The sequence below is a fragment of the Sciurus vulgaris genome, assembly GCF_902686455.1.
Source record: "Sciurus vulgaris genome assembly, chromosome: 12".
Classification (NCBI taxonomy): domain Eukaryota; kingdom Metazoa; phylum Chordata; class Mammalia; order Rodentia; family Sciuridae; genus Sciurus; species Sciurus vulgaris.
In genome coordinates, this window is record NC_136473.1 from 77,409,890 (window position 1) to 77,427,178 (window position 17,289).

Genomic DNA, 17,289 nt, shown 5'->3' on the forward strand with positions numbered 1-17,289 from the left:
TCATCCCTAAACTAAGCTTGGGCCCTAGAGGGTCCATGTGAAGATTCCTGATGGGACTGCTGACGGCCAGGGCTCCCAGGGAGGTGTTCATCCCTGAGCACTACACATTTCCTCAGTTTCCTCTCCTCAACAATGCCACGGCTCACAAACCAGCCTGGCGACAGCAGCTCTGGACACTGAGAAGCATGAGCCCAGTCCCTGCAAGACTGCTGCTCCTCTGCTCCCCATCCTCCCAGCACTATCTCTGTTAAGCACTTTTCTTTATCATCCCATCAAGTCAGTCTGTACAGCCCAAATAATCCAGAGTGACTGGTTCTCACCCTGCTACATACAGGGTCAGGGAGGCTTCCGCATATGGCACTCAGGTTCTGCTGGAATGGCTCTATGCCTTGACTTTGAAGCAATCACGAGATGCTAAAAAAATTCTCAAAACAATTCATTTATATATTTTTTAAAAACAAACATCCTGTAAAAAAAAAAAAAAAAAAAAAAAAAAAAAAAAAAAAAAAAAAAAAAAAAAAAAAAAACACTGACTCATCCATGCCAAGCAGCACTTTCCAGAGGAAGCATGTCAGCAGGCTCAAATGAACAATGACAGAATCCCATGACACCAAAGTGATTTAAACCCGATGGTTTGGAGGCTGACATTCTGAGCTGAAATAGCCACAGGTCACCATTTGGCCTGTTCTGGGGCTCTGCTTTCTCTTTAGTCTATTTGTGTGGCGGCAGAGGAGGTAAGAATCTTTCTAGTCTCTCATCAGGCAGGCTTCTCCTGTTATAGAAAAATATCAGAGCTTCGGCTCAACTTAGCAGCGGGTGAGCTATATTAAGAAGTATATCCAGCTCCTTCAAAGTCTAGACAATATATTTGCGGCTCTGGTTTATCTCAGGAGTTACGGATCTCAGGAACCAGAGAGCTTTCAGTCCTTACATGGATGGGTTCACTGTGATACTCAAAAACTTTTCTCATTAAAATCAGCAGGCCTAATTCAATAGACACTTGAAAGGATTACCCTTCACCAAGGCAAGAAGTAAATTCTTTTAAATTCTTGGGTTTCAGGAAGTATTGATTGAAGTTGAAAGAGGGACATGATGTATGAGGATAACGAAAACATTATTTAAAATTAGGAGGTGGATCTCTGGAAGAGGACAATTCTTCCTTGACTTGCCAAGCCCTGGCCTTTTCTTACTCCTCGTTTGTGTGGACTCCAGTTCTCCATACCACAGCTGTCCGCAGTTGCTCTATGTACAGGCAGTGTACACAGACTCATCATCTCCGATGATTCTGAAGAGACGGAGGAAGACATGTGCTGGCAATCCACCTTAATACTTATCCTTAACTCACAGGTGAAAAAAAAGCATGCAGAGCCATCTACAACAATCACTGTCACCTTTCCAACTTCCGTGCTGACGCTGATGACATCAAATAGTAGATGCAAAAGAAATAAGTAAAAATAATGACAAAGAGTTTTCCATGATTCATTAAAACAATAGGAGTGCTCTGACTGAAAAGCTTATAACAATTTATCAGCAGCTACCTAAAATTCAGCATTAACTTTAATTACACCTAGTTGGGAATTAGACAAAACAAGAGGTATTTTAACATAACCAGCTGCTACTGACTAAAACTATTTCATGGTTGAAATTTGTACTTAATCTTCTGGTTTTTGACAATGCAATAAAGCCCATTCTTAACAAATTAAATATCATGAAAACTAACATGCAGCATTGGCCAGTTACCCTATCTGCCCCAAACATCCTTCGATACCTAGAAAGTATGCTAATATGGTCCTAAGTCAATTTCCTCTTGGAAAGAAGGTCCCGGCTAGATTCTTCCCTTTCACAGAAGCCTTGTGGGACAGAACTACAATCCTTCATTATAGGTTATGGATGCATTTTTCTTTTCATTGTTTCCAAGGTAACTATGTCTGCTGTTGGACCAGAAGAAAGTGGTCTCATGTAACCCTTAGCTGATCATCTTTCCCCATAAAGAAAGAGATAAGAGATTATACAGGTCAACTTAAAGAAGAGGTGAGAGTGCTCCTCACACATAAAGGAAATGAGCTTCCATCATCTGCACACAATCAACAGGCATCCCTTCATTCAGGGTTGGGGGTATAAGGGCAGCAGAGCGCGTGCGTAGCATGTGCCAAGCTGTAGGTTCAATCCCCAGTACCACCAAAAAGAGAAAAAAACCTGTTAATTCAGAATATCATAAGAACATAGGCCTGCCCATTTGAAGCTTACATTCTAATACAAGAAATCATGATGGCACATGATGAATGAACAGACAATCACTGGGGGTAGAAGAGAGAATAATATAAGATGAGCAGGTATTAACTGGATTAGCCAATTTCCCAGGTTGAAAGAAAAAAATTATTTTAGAAATGAAATAAAAATTCTGATCTAACTTTTCTACTGTGTTAATAACAATTTGGAAATTCAGTTAATTTTGCTGCTTTGGAAATCAGTAAGTCAACCAACTTGATCTGTTTAACTGAAGTGGCTAGAACAAAAATGACTAAAAAACAATCCAGTCACTGTAAGCTGCAGTTTGAATGTTGGCATGAACTTTGATCCAATTCAGTCACTCACTGCTAGGGTTGAGCGGAGGGGCAAGTGAACATTTAACAATGGCTTAAAAGGGGGCACAGGAGGGCTGGGGATATAGCTCAGCTGGTAGAGTACTTGCCTTGCATGCACAAGGCTCTGGGTTCAATTCCCAGCACCACGCATACCAAAAAAAAAGGGGGGGGGGACACATGGTAACAGCCTCTGAAAATCACAACTTGTTCTAAACTTGAAACACACCCATAAACCTCCTCAAATCTATCTGCACAACCAGCACCAAATTTTAAAACAGCCCACTCTCCCCAAACTTGAATCCACCCGCAGAAGGCAGGCATGCCAACTTAGATGACTCTGCTCTGCACCACTCTCCCCGTTGCCAAATTTAGGCCAAAACACATACATTCACCTTCCCAGAGCATTCGGAATTTGTCTACAGTGTCACGAGCTGTCTGTATCCTTTCACCTCAGCCCAGTTTCAGTGACCTTACAGTCCATTCACTACACAGAACGGAGCACGTGTCGGTCTCAGCTACAGGCTCCTCTCTCTCCCAAGATCAGGTGCAGCACTGGCGGACCATGGAGATTGCTCACAAAAACACCAACGTAAAAATCTAGTGTGCATCATTTGGGGCAGCAATCCTTTAAGCAGTCTGTTTATGAGAGCAGGTCTCCTACTCTGATAACAACGAGCAAAACCACCTCAACATATGCTCTGCCTAGATAATGCAGGAGACTCTCCAACTTCTCCAGCAAGTTAAAAATTCAGCAGAAGTTAGAAGGAGCTAAAGGAGTTATCTGTTCCACTGCCTTCTGTTAACAAGAAGCATGAAAATTAAGGTTTTTAAATAATCCAGCTCTTCAGTCACCAGAAGTACTAAGACTTCCTCCTTTGGAAGAGGCTGAGGCCGAGGTTTAAGCTCCCCTGCCCCTGGGCCTCAAACTTGGGAAGCTGAGGTCTCTGTTTTCACCTTCCACACCTGCATTGGAGTGGCCAGGAATAATTGTGGCTAAGGTCAAAGTTTCTCAAATAATATGCCCCTGGCTATTTTTCTTCTCTTCTGGTTACTGTGTTATCCAATGAAAGACACCTCCTTCCAATCTTTGGGAGATTTCAGATACTAGATTCTAGGATGAAAACTGAATCCGGTTATTCTGAGAACTGTGATGCTCGAAAGGACACACATTGAGGACAGAATTTGGGAATACTCTCGTTCCGGAGGTACGTGAAAGTAGAGGAATGAACAAGGAAAACACAAAAAATAATAGCAGCAGTGAGTTACTTAGTTCTCCACCTTTCCAATAAGCCATTTGGCCAGCAATTAGTTGTGTTACCAGCCCTCGCTGTTTAACTTTCAAACTTAGCTGAAAAAGAGAAAGGCTGCTGAAGTACAAGCAATTAGGGAAAATAAGTGGAAACTGGATTATCATCTGAGTCTGGATTTTCAGACAGTTTTCATCATATAACTGAAGTTCATTCAGAATCTAGGAAGGTGCCCAGTTCAAAGTGAAAGTGAGAAAATGTGGGACATTAAGGTGGTAGGTGGCTGGAGAGAGAGAAGGAAAACATTTAAATTAGTGAGTCTACCTGACAGTGGTCTGTTTCACAAGGACAAGCGTCCACAAAAATGCAGCAAGCAGACTAGTCCACAGATGACCAAGAAGGAGTTAGGAAATGGCAGTTTTCGTGCTGATTCTACCTTTAACATTTGAAGGTATCTGGGGCAAAGTAGTTACTTATCTTCCTTGGAGATGGGGGAGAAATAATGTATATGATTTGATTTTAAAATTGGCCCCTGTGTGAGTCAGCTTTCCATTACTGTAACAAATACCTGAGATAAATCAATTTTTATAAAGATAAAAGGTTTATTTTGGCTCACAGTTTGGAGGTTTCAGTCCATGACCAATTGGCCTCATTGCTTTGGATCTGTGTTGACACACTGTGGTGGGAGCACATGGCAGAGCAAAACCGTTCACTTTAAACCTGGGAATCAAAAGAGGAAGAGAAAGAAACAAGGGTCCCACAATTCCCTTTAAGGTCAAGTGCCCAAGGACTTGGAAACCTTCCACCAGGACCCACCCCTAAAAGGTTCTACCACCTCCCAAAAGAACTGAGGAAGGGCTGGGGACCAAGCCTTTAACACACAAGCCTTTGAGGAACTTATGCAAACCCCAGCAGTAACCTACAAGGTTATTTGGTAAGGTGGTAAGATGTCTGTAAAATGCTTTCAGGGAATAAAGCTGTGACAAAATAATAATAACAATAAAAACACAAATAAAAAACACCACACATCGTGGGAAGTAAAGCAATGACACCAATTGTACAGGTGACCAATAGCTCTGAGGTGCTCCCTCACCCTATATTCTGCTGTGAGCCCTTCACTTAGAATGAGCCCCTGTAATGGCCTCCTGGAGCAAGAGATCTAGTTCTGCCTCTCATGTACAACTCCCACCACATCCCAAATTACCCCTCCAGAATAGATGCTGAGGAAGACAAGAGAGGAGTAGTCAGCATATATTTTTGGTATATCATCCATCTTGAAAGAGAGATTTAAACCAATAGGATATACACAGGTTGAAGTACATCTGATGATAATAACAAAGATGCATGGACCTATAAAAAGTCATTTAATGTATATTCCAGATGGCCAATACAAGCTGGTTAGGTAATTAGCCCTTGAAGAGTTCTTTTATAGTCATATAAAAATGTTTTGCCTTGTTAAAAAAAAGAAGTCTAGTCTAACAAAAACATATCCACCAACGGGCTTGCATTGTTTTCCATTTGCAGGTTTGCAAGGTAATTAAAAATACATACATATGCATCTCTGAACTGTCTGTTAGCTAATCAGTTTTGGCAATACGCTGCACAGAGGTATACTGCCATTGGTTTCTGACATTAAGTTAGCTTTAAGCTTACTGGCAATTCCAACAACTGGAGGCAGCCTGGAACCCAGTCCCTGGAAAGCACTGGTAGGATTAACTACCCGTTTCCCTGACACCTTGTCAATGGTGAGAGGTCTGGGCACAGACTTGCTAATCCAAGGGTGTCTTAATGCTTGAGCTGGGGTCAGGCGGGCAGAGGGGTCCCAATGAAGACATCTTTTCAGGAATTCTATAAACAAGTAGTCATCACACCCTTTCAGTGCTGTCCCCCAGTCTTTGCTGCCTGGGGGACCCCGTTTTTTACCCCTACGTGAGCGACCCCCAACAAGTACCACCCTCCCATCTGCCTGAGTAGTCACAGAGCAGTAGCGAGGTAGGCCCTTAGAGTTAATAAAGTACTTGGCACGTTTGGATTGCTCTAAAAGTTTTGGTGGTGGCATCCCTAGAAGCTCCATCATACAAGCCAACTGATCGCCTTCATCCTCTCCAGGAAACAGAGGCTGTCCTGTTAAAAGTTCTGCAAGGATGCAGCCAAAACTCCATATGTCAATAGGCGTGCTGTAGCGACACCCTAAGATGATCTCCGGAGCTCTGTAGAAACGAGACTGGATATACGTGTAAAGTTTCTGGTACTCAAAACAACTGGACCCAAAGTCAATGACTTTAGTTGCACTTCGCCCATGGTGTTTCAGAAGAATGTTTTCTGGTTTCAGATCGCAGTGGATGATCTTATTTTTGTGGAGAGCATCCAGGGATTGCAAGATGGATTGGGCAAATTTGCGCACCAATTGGACACTAAAACCCTGAAACTTGTTTTTTTTAATTAGCTCATAAAGGTCGATGCTCAGCAATTCAAAGGCCATGCAAACATGGTTCCGGAACGTGAAACTTTCCAGCATGTGGATAACGTTCATGCTACCAGTTTTATCTTGTTTTCTAAGATGCTCCAAAATCCGGATCTCTTCAGCTGCTTGACGATGAAAGCGCTTTTCATTGCGCACCATTTTCAGGGCCACATACTGGCGAAGTTTGTGATCATAGACCCGGGCTACTTGCCCAAAACTCCCCTTGCCAATAATTTTCAGTACCTCATATCTATAAGCTAGATGGTCTCGAGGGACATGAATATAGGCCCCATCAGCATCATCATATCCCCCATTATTGGGACCACCGATAACTCCATGTCTTTTCTTGGCATTTGGACCAACAAAATAAATTTCTGGGTAATTGATGATTTCCAGCTTCTCATAAGCAGTGAGGTGGTGTTTGTACTGCTTCAGCGCTTGCTCAGGGGTCAGAGGTACCACTTTGGGTGCCTTGGATGCACTGCTGGATTTAATTATATTTAAGCTATCTGAACTTTTCCCTTGAGAAACAACAGGAGAGCTTTTGTCAGAGTTGGTGATGCCATCTGACTGAAGAGTACCAGATTTGCTGCTACCAAATTCTTGAAACAGCTGTTCTACCTTTATCTCACCTCCATTCAGAAAGTGCTGAGTATGTTCTCTTGTTAACTGCTCGTTGGTGATCTATGAAAGAGAAAGTGAATACAATGTTAAAGTCACTAGAGAGAGGAAGGGATCCTCCCTCTGACTAACAACATCAAAATATGCCCAGCTGTGTGAGTTTTAAGGTTAAAATGACCCAAAAAGAACACAATTACCAAAGCAAGGGCCTCTAAATTAATCCTGACTCCCTGAGAAGTAAGACGACCTCAATCCTTACATTTCTTGCTCTGTTCAAGACAGGATGGTTGTCTTCCCATCCCTTGGCATCTTAGGTTCCTTCTCATAGGTCTCTTTGTCCTGAGAATCCTTTAACCCCGTCATTCACTCACATCCTATACTTCTTCACACCCAATTTAACTCCTCTCTCTTTCACTTAAAACTACTCCAAGACCATAATAATTAACCTCGCAATTTGACTGCAGTCTACACCACATAATTTGCTCCTTGATTATAAATACTGTTGAACATTGTATACTAATTGTTTCAAGTATCTTCCCAAATCCTAATGGCATGAGCAGGATCATAATAGTGCAAAGAAAGTACTACCAAGTGACAGAGGCAGGGATCTGAACCCAAGTCTTCTGATTCCTTAATTTAGGCTCTTCCCAGAGACAAAACTCAGCACCTGGTTCTCCTGACACCAACATGACTCTCCAGGAGGGCCAACTGCTGGCTCTGACTGGGAATCAACCAAGGCCTCCTCATCAACCCCCAGTCCTCAAATACATTACTGCAGACTTCTACCAGAGCATCAAGTCATGAAAGTTCTAACTCTTTAAACCATGTGGGTCAACTCTCAATGTAGCTGATGAACAACTAAGAATCCAAGGCCCGTGAGGAGCTTCTTCCAAGTGCCTCTGAGATAAAGGAGCACTACTCTTTTATCTCGATTTGCTTAAGCTTTTCCTGGAAGGAATAGTATCCCAGAGAAAAAAGTTCTACTAATTTCTCTGAATTAAAAAAGGATTCTGTGAACTGAAACAAGATTCTCTGAAATATGACTAAGGAAAAGAAAAGCAAAAGCAAAAATAGCCAAACATCTAAAAATAATTAATAGTAAGATAAAAAGGGTAACTCTGTGAGATGATGGATATGTTAACTGGCTTGACCGCATAACCATTTCACTATGTATATCAAAACATCCTAGCCGGGCGTGGTGGTGCATGCCTGTAATCCCAGAGACTTAGGAGGCTGAGCCAGGAAGATCTCAAGTTCGAGGTCAGCTTCAGCAACAGAGCAAAGCCCTAAACAACTTAGCAAAACTCTGTATGGTTCAGTGGTTAAGCACCCCGGAATTTAATCCCCAGTATCCAATAAACAACAACAACAACAAAATCACAATGTACATCTTAAATATAAATATTTTTTAAAAGGGGGAAAAAACAAAAAACAAAACGATTCAGATACGTTAAGGAGCTAGAAATAAAGAAAAAAATTTAAATCTATTGTTTTAAAAAAAGTCTGCAATACTAAACAGTACATCTGTTTTTCCCAATGGACTCTAATCTGACAATTTCAGAGGGCCTTCAGTATGAGACAAATAATTCCAGATAAGCTCTAAACTCCAGTTAAAAGTCTCCAAAAACAGAAGTTAAAAAGTGGTCAAACCTTTAAAAAACAGAATTTTAATTTAACCTAAGCAAACCAAAAGTTACATTTATATATTACCAAAAATAAAAGAAAAATAAAGAAACAATACAAAAATGAAAACCCAAATAATCAAAAAGGGATAAGAAATTTCAGTGCTGGCATACCTCAAATAGCCCCTGATCTAGTTATAAAAACAGGACTTAGTCCGTTCCTGTTCCTTTTAAAACAATTTAATCAATTTCAATATTTAGAAGGTACTTAAGGGTTACATGAACTACCCTAAAACCTTAAAAATGAAGCAACCAGTTCGATTATGGACACGATTTGGCATTTAGCTTTAAAGAGGCCAGATATGGACCTGGTATAATTTCTCTGAAACAAAAATAGAGAATTATCACTGGTCAAGAAAACAAATAGGCCTGTAGACAGAGTCTCAATAATTCACTAAGACAAATGCAATGCAACATCCTTCTTATCAGCAATTATGTCAAACAACTACTCCTGTTTTTAGGGATGAAGAAACAGAAGTGGGTGACATTCACCCATCCAGTACTCACTGGAACACTTACTGTTACTACTTAGCACCTATGCAAAAACCAGATTTTTTTCTTGAGGAACTACAACCTATTAGGGAATAAATCTGGCTGAATTAGGAAAGAATTAAAATCATTTGGTTCGAATTAGATTTACACAACAAAAATGAACATCTGCACACCATCTTCACCAGTTTTCCTTAAAAATTTTGCTACTTAATTTTAATATATCTTAATATTTGCTGCATTTTTGAAATCATCCTGAAAGAAAAAAAAAAAATGAAGTCAGAAGGCCTGGGTTGTTGGTCCTGGCTATGCTACTTAAAAGCTGTAGGTCTCTGGGCAGGTTACTTTAACCTTTCTTAGTCTCGGTTTCTTTATCTATATAACATGAATAATAATAGCTAATTGCCGCATGTTGTGTGAATCAAACTATAACCAATAATACATGTGAAAGACCCTCACAAATGGTAAAGCATGTTCAAAACACTGGTTACCATTAGGCAAAATTCTCAATATAATAAGGTTTAGGTTCCTGTAACTCTCCCTTATTCCCTATTAATTTCTCTCTTCTCTCTGCAGTGGCTTCCTCCATATCTCTGTCTCCCTCCACCAAGCATCTAGCGCTAAATACAGCTTCTACCCAACATGGCCCACTCAACAGGCCTCCTCACAAAAACACCTCACCCACTTTGTCCCCGGCACAAAGCCTGCTTTCAGCTTGCTACACAATTTAATGTGCTACCTCTCCAAGGACATCTGAACTTTAAAGAAATCAATGCCTTAACACTAAAGAATGCACAATGCCTCTCAGTCATCAATGACAAGCTGGTAGGAAAGGTATTTGTGGTCCAGGGTCCATCCCTAGGAACTTCACCTACTTTGCCTACATATAAGGTTGCCCTGGGCTTGCTCTGGAGGTCTTCATTTGTTTGTGATAAGAGAGGGTCTCAGGCACATTATGTTAATAAGAACAGAAATATAATAGAAGTTTAATTTCCATAGAACTATGGAAGGATAAGATGAAGGATGCTACTGGGATTTCCTGACTCATGGTTTTACCTTAAAGTGAGACTCAATCTCTCTCCCTCTGCAAATTAAGTCTTACTTTGCTCTCAGGAAGTATGCAGAAGTATCCAAATTTCATGTAAGAATCCTTGGAATACATAAAAAGACTGCCGAGTCCCTGACTCCACTATCCTTCTGCAAGTTCACCATCCCCTTCATTTCCTCTAACCTCCCTGCCTGGTGTTGGGTTCCTTTACTACTCTGTTCACAATCTTTTTATGGGCTGTATTATATGTCTCTCTTAAGGTGTGGCTTCCGGAACAGAACATACTACCCAGGGTGTAGTCCACTAGCAGTATGGAGGTTCCCATCTCCAGCAAACCTGCAGAATTCCAGAAAGCAATTTTTCCACATGGGGGAGTGGTTCTTATCTTTCCTTCCTTTCCTGTAAATAATTCAAATACTGGCCTGAATTAATTATATATCAAGTCTTCTGTGCTAGAAATAAAACCTTCCTTCCACTGTTCTCAGAGAATCTACAATGTTCACACATTAAAATGTAATAATTACAAAAATTTCTAGTCTAGGGTTAGAATCACAATATATATTTTGATAACCATGTAATTACATCCAGAGAGCCAGATTTACCTACCTTCCTTTCTTTCATTCCTCCCTCCCTTTCTTCCTTCCTTCCTTCCTTCCTCATACCCCACCCTCTCCCCCACCCACCCTGCGCTAGGGATTGAACCCACAGTCACTTTATCACTCACCTACACCCCAGGCTCTTTTTTATTTTATTTTGAGACAGGGTCTTACTAACTGACCCAGGCTGGCCTCAAACTTGTGATCTTCCTGCATCAGCTTCCTAAATCACTGGGATTATAGGTGTAGGCCACTGAGCTTGGCCCGTGTTTTATTTCTTAGGAATGCGTCATATACACCGTTAATTTGGAGGGCTTATGATGTTTCAAGTATAATCTTCTACTGTATTACTCAAGTCCCTAAAACTCTTGTTGAGAAATTCAGAGAAACAGACTTCTCATCAAGATATGAAAACCTACACTTTATCGAGCTCCTGACCCTAAATCCCTGCAACCCAAAATTTAACCCAATAAAAGCCTATGGGCAGATGATTTATCATTTACAATGAGTTTGTAAGAGCATCTGGAATAAACAACAAAGCTAAAAGTCTTTATGAAAAGAGCAATAGGACCCCAGGATGAAGTCACAGCATTATGAACTATAAGTGCCACCAAGAGGTCAAAAGCATTTTTTAAGCAAAGTTTGTAAAGACACCATTGCATTAGAATCTAAAACCCATGCTTCCCAAAACTGTTACTCTAAACACCATAAAATAAAAATTTCATTTTGATCTTGAAACATATCATTTAAGTGACCTACTGGAAGTTTATTAGCATGGATCAACTCCGAATTAAAGTTAAAATGAAGTCAGATGTTAACACACCAGCTCAATTATAAAATATTTCCTATAGAGATCGCTACTGTCATCAAGAAATCTGACGGTCAACACAAGTAGATACAGTTCTGGTTCTTGGAGGTTTTTAAAAAGAAACTGAATGCAGAGAATGGAAATAAATCCTGCAGAAAATGGAAAGAAACCCTACTGTACTCCAGAAATGGGGTCACCAGCCTTCCAAATAATTTTAGCCCATAATTTGTAATATTAACTTTGAAAGAGATAAAAAGGGTTCATTTTAATAAGAAAAACTTGGGATGGAATATGAATAATGCGAGGAATTTTTTTCCACATAGTAACAATTTCAAACTGGGCCTAGTGATGCACACCTGTAATCCCAACAATTCAGGAGCCTGAGGCAGGAGAATCGTAAGCTCAAGGCCACCCTGAGCAACTCTGTGAGACCCTGTCTCAAAACAAAAATTGCTATGGAGGTAGCTCAGTGGTAGAGCGCCTGCCCACCATGTATGAAGCCCTGGGTTCAATCTCTGGTGGGGGGTCGGGGGAGGGAATAACAGAACATTTGTTTTTTTCAGGTCTTTTTGTAAAGTATTTTTTTAGTTGTCAATGGACCTTTATTTTATTTATTTATATATGGTGCTAAGGATAAACCCAGTGCCCCACACATGCTAGGCAAGTGCTCTACCACTGAGCCACGACCCAGTCCTTTTTTCTGGTCTTAAACATAGATACATGAACGAGAAACATTACAAATTAAATTCAAGTATACAATATGTTCATTAGATGGCATATGCATATTTTAAAGTCAAGGATAGCTTCTCCTTGTCTTGGAACTTGTCCAAACCCTGCTCTGCCTACTGCTCTACGTATGCTGAGGAAATGTGAATTAATTTTTATTATTATCTTAAGTAAAATGGCATCAAAAGCTAATGTCTGCAGTTCCTAAAATGATTAAATGCATCAAAAAAATTGTATTGTTCAAGTTTAATTTATTAGTTATAAAATGGTTCTTTTAGCACACTAATAAGCTAGGACTGCATTTCTATCTTGCAGGGGAAATTCTGCAGATCCACAAATTCTGCAATAATTTCTTTTGCTTGTTTTTGTTAAAAGAAGCCTTTGTGATATTCTGTATCATCCTCTGCTAAAATAAAGGTAACCTAAATAAAAGTAGTATATTATCTTTTTCCAAGTGTCATATATTTATCTGAGTAGAAACTGAAAGAGGTGAACTCCAAATCAAAATCATTTTGAAAAGCTAAACCTGAACCACAGAAATTGTTTTTCCAAAGTCAGGAGAAATCAAAAGAAACAAAAAAAGAGTCTATGTTGCCAGTGATATACAACCCTACCTTGAGTATTAAGTAGCACTTTCTCTTTTACAAGACAATTAAAACACAAAGAATTACTTGCTTTACTTACATTCAGTCTTCTGGGTGGAGGCGGCTCAGAAGGATTGCAGAGTACATTTGAACAGGGTGGGCACTTGGTTTCATCTATCATCATGAAAGTATCATAGACACCATCCCCCAATCTAGTTGAAAGGATTATGGACAAAATCTGTTAGTAAGGAAGAATATAAATTTGCCTTTCTAAAACATCTGGTGTCTTAACTACTTCATACCTGCTACAGAGAACAATTAATAGAAATAACCATCTACACTGCATTTTGGCATTGAATGTAAAAAACTGGGGCATTTGGCAAACAAGCCCAAATTTTCTTTTCCTTTTTCTTCTTTTAAAGAAAGGACAGCATTTCTAGATGTATATTTTAAAATGGTCAAAACTAGGCTTATCTGTTCTGAATACTGCTAAAAAAATTGGAATTAATTAATTAACTTATTACTTGAAAATGAAGGTTAGTTTAAATAGGAAGCCCAAAAACCAGAAAGTGTGACGGAGGTGATTGTTTTTTCAGTCTCACACTGGATTCTAATACCTCTACCACTGGCTGGGCTGTCTTCTCCTCTGAGCCTGTTTTCCACATGTTGATGGAAAGAATAGTTCCAGTTTACACTTTTGGGTCTTACTGGCAAGAAATAAAAAGCCTTTTAAAGCTGTCTTTTCTCTTTATTACTTACATACTTACATCTACCCAATTATAGAAAAATACAGTGAATATTACAGCTGACACTAAAGGGGTACTTTAAATTACAAAATGTACTGAATTTTGTCTCTGTTCCCACTTGATTTCCTGGTAGATAGGGGAGGCAAAATGCTAAATGATTAAGGATCATTTCTCTGTTCTTTAGCACTGTGGCTCCCCTACTGCAGGGGAACACAAAAGACAGAGAGGATTTATTTAATCCACAAGATGGCCCTGAATAATGTATTTCATCTGCCACCAAGAACATGGATTTCCCAGTTAAACACATCGGCATTTCACTGTATGTATCATTTTGTACGATATACCACGAATACAACAACAACAACTCTGTTGCAGGGGAAGATTTTTTTTTTTAAATGTCTTTAAAATCCTGGAATATTTCAGTCACCCATAAAAACTGTTTTATAAAATCAGTTCTAGATTTGATTGGTGTATTAAAGGAATACAAAAGGTAAAAGAAAAACAGTACAAGTATTTTTGAAATGTTCTTTTTTAAAAAATATGCTCATTCTTCATAGAAGTACTGCTATTTTTAACAGAGAAATGGTTCACTGACCGAAACCAAATAGTCTGGAAGTGACCGACCTTTTGCCATAGCATGATAAGACAAACAGGGAAAAGCGTTCACATTTACTGAGAAAAAGACGCTAAACACTTGCAAGATTTCCTACTAACAGGAAATTAACTACAAGGTTTCATGCAAATGGAGTGGAGGGCGTGAGGGCGTGTGGGGGGGGCGGGGTTGCTTTTCTCTACTTCAGCGTAAAATACAATGCAAGGTGGGGAATCTCAAAATAGGATCCGGCGAAAGCCTTAAAATGCACAGCCGGTTACCTCCAAATCCGAAGCTAGACCGCACCCCTCAAGGCAAAACCCCAAGAGTTCAGCCCTGGGTTAAGTGCTCTGAGCAACAGGGCTCCTTCCAAAGGTATTGCTCCCAGACTCCCCAGGCTTGCTTTAAAAAAAAAGAAAAGAAAAGAAAAGAAAACCAAACCCACGAAAAGTCCCCGGTTTCTGGAGTCCCTTGCCATACCCCCGATCTAGGGTTTCAGAGACAATCCAGGGGTCGTAATTCTTCCTCTTAACTCCGCTCCAGCCCCCTCCCCCACTCACGGTGGGCCGGGGAGGGGAGGTGGGGCGCTGATGGAAAGGAAGGGAGGGGGCCGGTCCCGGGAGGGAGTGAGACCCGTTCCCTTGTCCCTCCTGCTGGGGGATCGCTAGACCACCAGCCCAGACCCTCCCTGCCCCCCAGCCTCACCGACCAGTGCCAAGAGCTCACTCTGGCGCCCCTAGCCCGTTACCCCGCGGCGCCGTTACCTTCGCTGCTGGGGAGGGAGCCCGGCCCCGGGTGGCCCCGCATCCTTCCGCCCCGGCCCGCGAGCTGTGCCTCCCATCTTTAGCTCGGGACCCCACACGGGGGGAGGGGCGGCGGTTGGCGGACCCGGCGGGCCGCGTCCACCTGCGCTGTGACGGCTGCCTCCCGGGCGCGACGCTTCCCCGGGGACTGTCTGCCAGACACTGCAGCTCCGCGCGCCTTCGCTCGCGACTGGCCAGGGCCCGGAGGAGGGAGACCAAGCGCTAGGGTGGGAGGGGGAGCGGTAGGGTCGCCTAGCAACCGCGGCACGCCCCGGGAAACGCCTCTGCGCAACTACGCGCTGACGCACGGGGGCGGGCTGCTTCTCCGTGTCCTTAGCGCTGTCGCTAGTGATTAGAGGCGAGGAGCACGCGTCCAGAGCTGCTGGCTAGGTGTGCAGCGAGCTAGGCGGGTGCACGAGGTGATTGGGGGTGGGGGAAGAATGGCCCGGGCGGAAGATCGGTGAAAGCCGGAGTATCTGTCCCGAAGTCTTCACGGTCTACAATTAAGTAGCGCTTCGCAGTCTGGAGTGCTAAAACCTTCTGCTTGAATATGTGTGAATTTAAAATGAATATGTGCATTGTTTTAGACTTTCCCATTGCTGGAGAGGCCGTTCAGAGGGAGATGGAGACATAAAAAGGCAATCATGAGGACCGTTTATGTACAGTACTTGCATTTACGAATATTATCTTATTTAATCTCAGTAACCATACCAAATGATATCGCTCTTTTAAAGATTTAATTGGGATCCAGAATTGAAGCTGGGGTTTGTCTAACTCCCGTGCAAGAGCATGCCACGGATGGTAGAGCTCAAAGAGCCATTTTACAGATGAGGAATCTTGACACCAGAGAAACGGTGCTTGCTTATTCAGTGGGCAATCCTGAATTAAGTTTCAAAAGCCCAATTTTCCACCTTCGGCCCAGACTTCTTGAGAGGCTCTTCCTTTTCCTTAGAATGTGTGTGAAGGAGTTTTTTTCCCCCACCCTTTTCTGAAAACTTCACACTCCTCAATATTGCCGGTGTTAAGCGGACTTCCACAGTTGAAATGAAAGTGAGAGCGAAGGAGGTTAAACCACAGAACTGTGTTTTCTTGAGCGTGACGCCCAATCAAATTTTCTAAGCCTGCAAGGCACAAGGCCATGTAACTCGCCGGAAGAAATCCAAACGTTCTCAAAATGCCCAACGCTGGCGCCACCTAGTGGTACTTTAGGACTCATTGTTTCAAGTTAGCCCAGCACAGTCCCATAAACCTTAAAATTTCCATCCAAGTCTCCTTTTTATGTCACTAAAAACATACATATTCCGTGTTCTCATGTCTCCCAGTGAAAATGCCCCTAAAGAACCAAAGTCTGTTCTAAGTTAAGAATATGAGCGTTTTGGGAATTGTATTTTTTCTGATCAATGTACCTTTAGCCTATGATAGAAACAAATAAAAACGTTTTCTTCCATGATACTCTTTTAAAATTATCTAATTTTATAAATTAGCTTTTTTTCCCTCTCGCCTCCCCTACCACTGCACCTGGTGCAATCTTGCTTTCATAGAAGTTTGACTTTGGGCTCTCTGAAGTTTTTGTTTAAAGTTGAGTTCCATGGCAACAAAAAATTTGGACTAGATTCATTCTGGAAGTCCCCTCCAGTTCCACGACTGCAAATTTCTGTTAAATAATCCCTGCTGTGGATACCTCAGACCACTTTCCTATCCTTAAGAGTTGAAAGGGACTTGCCTCCACAAGTTTTCTTACTTCATTCTGAATCACTGCTCTTGAGAGGGTTGCAGCTCCAGTCTGTGTTTAAGACACATCTTCCAGAGCCAAGCTATGTTCCTGCTCCCCTTCTGGCTCCTAAGATGGGAAATACAGAAGTCTCCTTTGTCTTTAGTCTATTTTTCCCATGGTCAAAGGAGGGAGGGCTCCTAGAGGGTGCGGGAACTTCATGAATTTCCGACCTTAGTGACCCAAGTACTTTCCAATGTTTCTTCAAAGGGCCTCTGTTTCATAACAACATGGCTGAGTTAAAGTCTAATAAGAAACTAGCAGGAGCCGCCACACCCCTGCTGAGCTGCTATCCTGTGCACTCCAACTCTTCTGAGCACATTCTGCATAATGCATGCCCTTCCTGGGCCCCCCCCCCCAAACTCCTTTCCAGTGCAATTCAAAAATCACCATTACCTTTCTCCATGCAGCTAAAGCCAGACTTATCTATCTTGGATTAGCCAAAAGTCTTTATAAGGTGCCCGCCCATCCTTCAAAGCCAATTCTAATACATCTAAAAAATAAGGAACCTATAACAAACCAAAAAA

At 41.6% G+C, this 17,289-nt stretch overlaps 1 protein-coding gene across 2 annotated transcripts; it reads right to left on the reverse strand.

Moving 5' to 3' along the window:
- Nucleotides 1-506: 506 nt before the first annotated feature.
- Nucleotides 507-15,182, reverse strand: DYRK3 (dual specificity tyrosine phosphorylation regulated kinase 3). 2 transcript variants are annotated; one of them, XM_079107864.1, is made up of 4 exons: nt 14,953-15,179; nt 14,470-14,590; nt 12,951-13,062; nt 507-6,980 (listed from the first exon to the last, which is right to left on the reverse strand). In XM_079107864.1, exons 3-4 carry the CDS (start codon nt 13,032-13,034, stop codon nt 5,406-5,408), a joined length of 1,659 nt encoding a protein of 552 aa, XP_078963990.1. In that variant the 5' UTR covers nt 13,035-13,062; nt 14,470-14,590; nt 14,953-15,179; the 3' UTR covers nt 507-5,405. The 2 variants fall into 2 exon arrangements, with proteins under 2 accessions (XP_078963990.1, XP_078963989.1); XM_079107863.1 differs by lacking the exon at nt 14,470-14,590 and having other exon boundaries at nt 14,953-15,182.
- Nucleotides 15,183-17,289: the final 2,107 nt, after the last annotated feature.